The sequence below is a fragment of the Antennarius striatus genome, chromosome 19 (assembly GCF_040054535.1).
Source record: "Antennarius striatus isolate MH-2024 chromosome 19, ASM4005453v1, whole genome shotgun sequence".
Classification (NCBI taxonomy): domain Eukaryota; kingdom Metazoa; phylum Chordata; class Actinopteri; order Lophiiformes; family Antennariidae; genus Antennarius; species Antennarius striatus.
Genome location: NC_090794.1, coordinates 921,503 through 929,088, shown reverse-complemented (window position 1 = coordinate 929,088; position 7,586 = coordinate 921,503). Strand labels below are relative to the sequence as shown.

At 47.9% G+C, this 7,586-nt stretch overlaps 1 protein-coding gene across 3 annotated transcripts; it reads left to right on the top strand.

Moving 5' to 3' along the window:
* Window positions 1–39: 39 nt before the first annotated feature.
* mthfd1a (methylenetetrahydrofolate dehydrogenase (NADP+ dependent) 1a, methenyltetrahydrofolate cyclohydrolase, formyltetrahydrofolate synthetase) lies at window positions 40–7,357 on the top strand. Of its 3 annotated transcripts, XM_068342541.1 has the most exons (14): window positions 40–150; window positions 1,961–2,039; window positions 2,402–2,927; window positions 3,671–3,773; window positions 3,848–3,932; window positions 4,139–4,198; window positions 4,308–4,361; window positions 4,443–4,579; window positions 4,868–4,968; window positions 5,335–5,471; window positions 5,748–5,859; window positions 6,515–6,642; window positions 6,965–7,029; window positions 7,102–7,357. In XM_068342541.1, the coding sequence occupies exons 4-13, from the start codon at window positions 3,673–3,675 to the stop codon at window positions 7,016–7,018; spliced, it is 969 nt and encodes a 322-aa protein (XP_068198642.1). In that variant the 5' UTR covers window positions 40–150; window positions 1,961–2,039; window positions 2,402–2,927; window positions 3,671–3,672; the 3' UTR covers window positions 7,019–7,029; window positions 7,102–7,357. The 3 variants fall into 3 exon arrangements, 2 of the variants coding, with proteins under 2 accessions (XP_068198642.1, XP_068198641.1); XM_068342540.1 differs by lacking the exons at window positions 40–150; window positions 1,961–2,039; window positions 2,402–2,927 and adding an exon at window positions 3,109–3,212; XR_011038931.1 differs by lacking the exons at window positions 40–150; window positions 1,961–2,039; window positions 2,402–2,927; window positions 5,748–5,859 and adding an exon at window positions 3,101–3,212.
* Window positions 7,358–7,586: the final 229 nt, after the last annotated feature.

The following is a 7,586-nucleotide window of genomic DNA, read 5'->3' as shown; positions in this document are numbered from 1 at the left end:
ATTTTTATCACCATTATTTATAATTCTATCTATCCAGATCCAGAACCAGAACCAGAACCGGATCCTGATCCTGATCCAGAAACTAATCCAGAAGCAGATTCTGATCCAGAAGCAGATCCAGATTCGGATCTGGATCCTCTTCACTCTGAGGTGAGGCTCCAGGAATGTATTTCTGACGTCCTTTAACTTTATTGTAAAGCCACGCCTTTTCTGGGCGGGTCTCTGGAATCTGGGGCGGAGCCAAAGACAATCTGGATGGGCCAGATTTAAAAGTTAGGATTATTAGACCGTGTCTGTGTGTGTGTGTCTGTGTGTGTGTGTCTGTGTGTGTGTGTGTGTGTGTGTGTGTGTGTCTGTGTGTGTGTGTGTCTGTGTGTGTGTGTGTGTGTGTGTGTGTGTGTGTCTGTGTGTGTGTGTGTGTGTGTGTGTGTGTGTGCAAACAAGAAAACAGGTTTAAATTTCTATTTTTTTAATTGAGAACACAAACATGTTGACAAACATGTTGACAAACACAAACATCACAAGCAGCCATTATCGACGCGGATCGTTCTGATAGATCGTTTCCATGGTAACAGTCTGACTGTCGCCGCGTTCCGACCCCGATCGACACGTGTGGACCCAAGCGGGTCGGACAGGAAACAAACAAACGACCGGCGTCAGCAGATTTAAAACAACAACAACACTTCACCATAAAAGGACTTCCTGTCTGACCTTTAGCGTTAGCGTTAGCATGGTGACTCCTCGCCGCCGTCGCGATCAAAACCCACGAAGAAGAAGAAGCAGCTCCTGGGGTCCCCCGCCGACAGGCCCCCCCGGGGCCAGTGGTCCTAAACATTTCACAAATATGGATCCACCACTGTTGAACTGTTGAGAACCACTGGACCCGGGGGGGCGGCGCCGCGCCGCCGTCTGACGCCGCCGTCTGACGGGCTGCTCGCCGCCCGCGCCTTTATACCCTCAGCCTCGTCTCCCAGGCAGGAATGAAGCTCCGACCCGTCCGTCTGGTTCCCGTCGGGGGGGAAGGGGAGGGGCTTACCTGTCGGGCCGGGTGGGGACACGCCCACCCTTCCCCGCTCCCTTCACGCTGGACTCACCTGCTCCACCTGTTCGTTCACCTGGCCCCGCCCCCCCTCTGACTCACAGGTGTTGCGTTTAAGAATCTTTCTAAATGCCGTTGCCGTGGAAACGTTTGCATGAATAAATTGTTTATTTGTTTACTTCATCTGATATTTTTTTCAATCAACTTTTTTCGTCACTAACTTCTTACATGCTAATGTGCTAGCATGCTAATTTGGCGCCAAACCGACTTTTCTACGTCATCAGTGTCCTCGATTGATTTGACCATCCAAACAACGACTCTTATCTTATACTTTTGTTTGTTTCCATGGCAACAGGCTGACTTTCAGCTTGTTCAAAGGGTTGAACCTGAGCTAACGTGCTAACGCGGCGTCGTTAGCGTCTCGGTTTCGTATCGGTTAAATCGAAGCTCGACGTCCTCGACTGATTGGATCGGACGCCGTCGGCCGATAACGTTGACGAGGTCATGCCAAGAAGAGGTCAAAGGTCAAGGCAGAGATAAAACATCACGAGTTTAGGATCAGAAATGTTTTTAACATTTAACGCTAAAGGTCAAATTAAATCCTAATTAAACTGATTTAATTATTAAATATAACCTTCTAGAAATAAACTCCTCAATAGAGTGAATTAACTGAATTAAATTAATCCTGATTTAATTTATTCATCTGAACAAACGGTTAACAGATTCAGATTTGAAACCGTTTTGATTTTCAGGTGATTAAAGTTAATTTTTATTAATTTTTTTAATCATATAACATCTAGTTTTATGATTTATTTGACTTTAGAATTCACGTTTTATTCTTTTCCGATGATTTAACCGTTTTTCTACCCTCTGCCGGTTCTGATCCCATGTGGGTTTCTGTGCCCTGCGCTCGGCTGTCAGGTGTGTTCGAGGTGAACAGGAAGTCAAACCGGTTGTGGATTGGCTGCATTCTTCTGCCCGACGACAGACGAGTCATCAGGTGAGACACGCCCGCTCCTTCAGGAGGAAACGCTTGGAAACCTTTGATTTAAATCACTTAGTCAAGTGTTTCACAATTAAACGATCAAAAACTTCCTCTTTAAAATGTTTGTGAACTAAATTATTTTTTTTTTTAAAGAAAATGAAACTCATTTTAAACCGTCGTCACTAAAACTATTTTATTTCAATGTGTTCTTTAAATTTTAGCATTTAAATGAATGTGTTTTTTAAATTTGTGAAGTTTAAAAAAAAAAGTTTAACTCCTGACGTAAAAAATATTTGTATCGTATTTATTTGCTCGTCTGACAAATGTTATTTACTTTAAATCGAATAAAGTTTTTGATTGAAAATATTTGAATCCAGTTTGAGGTTGAAACCGATCCGAGGTCAGAGGAGGTGGAGGGGGCGGAGCCAACAGGTGGATCAGGGGGAGGAGCTCAGGAACGACAGGAATGAAGAAGACTGGCTTCCCGTCATCTGGTCACGTGACTAGGTCGATGTCATGTATGGATCGATCGAACCCATCACCGGGAGATTCTGCCCGGAAGTGGACAAAAAAGACTCTGACGTCACCGGACCGCTCCGACAGGAAGTCTCAGGCCGTCACGTGACGCCGCAGGAACCCAGACGAGTGACTTTCCTGACCAGTTCCGGTCCCTGAAGTCATGTCCAGGAAAGAACAGGTGGGCGTGTCGCACGTGCTTGTGGGCGGGGCTTCACAGGTAAACCTTCACCTCCACCGCAAACCGGGTCCGAACGGAACCGGAAACCATTGCGACCCGGTGCAGGTCCGGTCCGGTCCGGGTCCGGGTCTGGTGTAGTTCCAGGTGTGACCACCAGAGGGCAGAAGATCACCGATAATCAAAACGATCAGAACCCGAACCGAACGGTGTGTGTACACACACACACACACACACACACACACACACACACACACACACACACACACACACACACACACACAGCTGACTGCATGAAAGAATCAAAAGTTTTCCTCTGTAGTGGTTCAAGACTTTTATTTTGACTCCAAGGGGCTTCCGTACACTTCCCTAAGCCCCGCCCACAGTAGTGACTACATGAACATAACACACACACTCTCTCACACACACACACACACACACACACACACACACACACACACCGCTGCTGCAATAGTTTTCCGTTAGTGCCTCTGGTGAGTTTTATGTTGTTGCTTCTGTCCGTTAGACCAAAGTGTGTGTGTGTGTGTGTGTGTGTGTGTGTGTGTGTCTGTGTGTGTGTGTGTGTGTGTGTGTGTGTGTGTGTGTGTGTGTGTGTGTGTGTGTGTGTGTGTGTGCAGCAGCAGCTGCACAGATGAGTCACAGCAACTTTCAGGCTGCTTTTTGGTAACGTGGCAGCTGTGTGTGTGTGTGTGTGTGTGTGTGTGTGTGTTATGTTCACACACACACACACACACACACATCTATTAAAAACTTTCTGCACAACAAACGGGAGCTGAAGTTGTTTTGCTCTCCAGGAACTTTGATTGTTTGTGTTCTCGTTGCCATGGTGATGTGTTACTGTAGGCTGGTTGTGTGTGTGTGTGTGTGTGTGTGTGTGTGTGTGTGTTCAGGTGTTTACTTTCTCACCATGTGTCCCCCCCCCCCCTCTCAGCCATGCTAACCTTAGCATCCCTCTCGCTCCGCCTCGGGGTCTCCGGTTGCCGGGGAGGCAGGCGCTCCATAGCAACTGTCGTCTCTGGCAACAAGACGTCCAGGTGAGTGAAGCCACGCCCCCAGGGGTTGGGGGTGGGGTCTGGACGGGGGGGTTAACGTGTGGCCGTGTGGGCAGGTTGGTGAGGGAGCGTCTGGCGCTGGAGGTGGAGCGGATGAGGAGCCGCTTCTCGGGGTTCCGGCCGGCGCTGGTCGTCCTGCAGGTCAGCGCCAGGGGGCGGAGCCTATGACATCACAGCCTGTTTGTTTACGTTTCGTTCCTGATGGATAACAACCCATAATGTGTTCACGCATAAAACAAATTAGATATTTTAAAATGATTTTCTCCGTTCGGTTCTGGTGCAACGAACCTGTGATGATGTCATCAATCCCCACAGCCAATCAGAATGCTGGGTTTTCTCTGTTTCAGGTGGGCGACAGAGACGACTCCAACCTGTACATCAGCTCCAAACTGAAGGCCGCCGCCCAGGTCAGACCGTCCTTTTGTACTTCCTGTCTATTCCGTGTGCACTTCCTGTCTATTCCCTGCATACCGCCTTACAGGCGCCTTCCTTTCCCCCCCAATCTCCTGCCTGCAGATCGGGATCGACGCCCGACACGTGAGGCTGCCCAGCTCGGCGACGCAGGACGAGGCGAGTGACCAACCTGCAGTTGATGACATCATCACAAAGGGACATCCGGGCGCCGCTCTGACCACTTCCTGTCTCCTGCAGGTCCTGCAGAACATCCTGTCGGTGAACGAGAACCCGTTCGTCCACGGCCTGATCGTCCAGCTGCCTCTGGACTCCGTTAATCCCATGGACAGTGAACTCATCACCAACGCCGTCTCTCCGGATAAAGACGTGGACGGGTCGGTGTCGACACCCCCTTTTCTGGTTATTTGTTTGCTTTTTGTTTTAACTTTCTAATTTTTTCTTATACGGGATGAAAATACGAAAGTAAAATATTAAAAATAAGAATTAAAAATATGAAAATATTCAACTCTAATCTACAAAGACAAAACAAAACAGTAGCATATTCAGAGATGATATTTTTGCATTTCCATGGCAACAAAAATGATGTGGAAACACATCTCATTGTGTGTGTGTGTGTGTGTGTGTGTGTGTGTGTGTGTGTGTGTGTGTGTGTGTGTGTGTAGTCTGAGCTGTATTAATGCAGGGAAGTTGTCTCGAGGCGATCTGAAGAACTGCTTCATCCCCTGTACCCCCAACGGCTGCATGGAGCTCATCAGACAGACAGGTCACACACACACACACACACACACACACACACACACACACACACACACTAACAAGGTAAACACCGACAGGTTTTGTCCAAATTAAATCAAACAGGATAAACAGAAGCTGATGCTGCATTCATGACACGTCAGAAAACTTGGAAAATACAATGTCAGATTAGTTTTTTTGACCTCCAGTCCATCAGACTCATTGATTAAAAGGTGATTAGTGATTGATTATTGATCAACTGTTGAACGTTTGTGTCTTGTGAGTTCACCACGTCGACAAAGAAAGCATCACAGGTTTCTTCCATGAAATTTTTATTTCTGACGCCCCCTAAACGTCTCATGGTGATGTCACACCTGGGACTTCCTCTTCCTTGTAGGCGTGTCCGTGGCGGGCAAACACGCGGTCGTGATTGGTCGCAGTAAGATCGTGGGCGCGCCGATGCACGACCTGCTGCTGTGGAACCACGCCACCGTCACCAGCTGCCACTCCAAGACCACAGACCTACCTGAGCAGGTGACATCACTCCTGATCGGCTCGTCCAATCAGATTACACCTCTGCTCTGATTGGCCCAACTGGGTCGAGATGTTTCTCACAGCTGAGAGCATCTAAAAGAAGCTGGACCTGCTAACCGTACTAATGCTATTAATGCTACTACTAATGCTGCTAATGCTACTTCTGCTACAACTACAGGTGCTGCTAACATGCTAACAGTCAGTACTGCAAACGCTCGTATCCAGATACACGGATTCAGTATCTTTTCGGCTGATGATGCGTTTCCTGTTGTGCAGGTGGGCAGGGCTGATATTTTGGTGGTGGGGGCGGGGCGAGCGGAGATGGTGAGAGGCGATTGGGTGAAAGAGGGAGCGGTGGTCATCGACTGTGGCATCAACCACGTCCCAGGTACACGCCGATGTTGTCACGGGACGTTGCCATGGCGATAAGGATCCCACTAAATGACATGTGACCCGACGACCAGCTTGAGCTTTGCAGAACAAACACGACCTTAAAACAGGTTCAAAGCCCATTGGCTCTGGGAGGGGGGGGCGGGGACTGGTGTGAGGTGTTTAGGCGCGGCTCTAAAACGTAGGACGTTGCAGCGCCGCTGCCTCAGATGGTTACGTGAGGTGAAGGTCGGTTCAGTTCAGGTCCCAGCAGAGGAGCGGCGCTCCGGGCAGCGACCGACCAATCAGAGCTCAGGGTTAATAATAACCTGTTTAACAGTTCCCCTTCCACCCGGTCCCAGAGGACAGGGACAGAGTCCACGGCTTTATGGGGGGGTCGAGTTTCAACGTCTCGTCAGCAAAGCAAATAAAATAAAACCAGCAGAAATAAAAAGAATGGAAATAAAACGGTGAAGAGAGACTGAAGCGCCCGGACTCTGTGATGCGTTTACTGACTGTCGTAAAACTCAAACCTTTACCTTTAGCTTGGAGGATGATGGTGATGATGATGATGATGATGATGATGATAAATGATTATAATGGTGATGATGATGAAGATGATAATGACACTAATGATGATGATGATGATGATGATGGAGGTGGTCGTCTGACAGATGAGACGAAGGCCAGCGGTAAACGGGTCGTCGGCGACGTCCACTACGCCTCGGCCAATGAGAGGGCAGGATTCATCACACCTGTTCCTGGAGGGGTGGGGCCAATGACGGTGGCGATGCTGATGGAGGTGATTTCATGTTTGCTTTTATTTATTCGACTACTTATGAACACTTACCGTATCGATTGATCGATTGATGATCGATTGAGAATCGTTTGTTTGAATAAATTGATTCAAAGACAGATTTATGTTGATAGAAGAAATTGTTGTTGCTATGGTAACCCATCACCAGCGCCACGTCGGCGGAGAAACAGCTCATCGCTGCAATATGTAAACAAAACGTGCTAAATAAACAGTCATCTACATCTTCACTCTGATTGGTCGGATGGAGGTGGGCTCTGCCCCCTCCGCCCTGCCCCGCCCAAAGCCTTAAACAGCTCTTCTGTTCCAGAACACGGTGCTGAGCGCTCAGCGGTTCCTCCTGAAGAACCCCGCCGGCAGGTGAAACCCTCGCAGGTAAAACGACAGGAAAACCGGTTTCAACCGGTTTGGTGTGAATATTAAACCCACGTCCTCGTCTCTCTACAGAGATCAATAAAGTTTGTCTCCTGGAGACAATAACAACAACAACAACCCGACTGGGGAAAGAGGAAGACACCAGATCCAACTGGTTGCCTTTCAGACTGAACTCAGGGCAGCGCAGCTGCAAACACTTTTCAACCTTTATACTCGCCTTTCTTGCTCTGTTTGTTCAGCGATCAGAGGTCGTCGCCGTGGAAACAGAAACTGACAAGGTGTAGCAACATACAGAGACCAAATATGTAATAAATACATTGATGATTGACGAGACGTTTGACTTTTTGTTTAATAGATGCTGAGATAACACGAGTTCAGAAGGAGAAAAACTTTATTTAAACAACTGGTGCGATCTTGATCATTAAACCAGTTTCACAGAATCACAAGAACAAATCAAAACGATCATTAAAAAAAAAAAATCAATCAAAGCCTTTGATGAGTAGAATCTGAATCGGAGGAAGTTTTGCCCTGAGCTGCGACTGCCAGGCAGCCCTTCT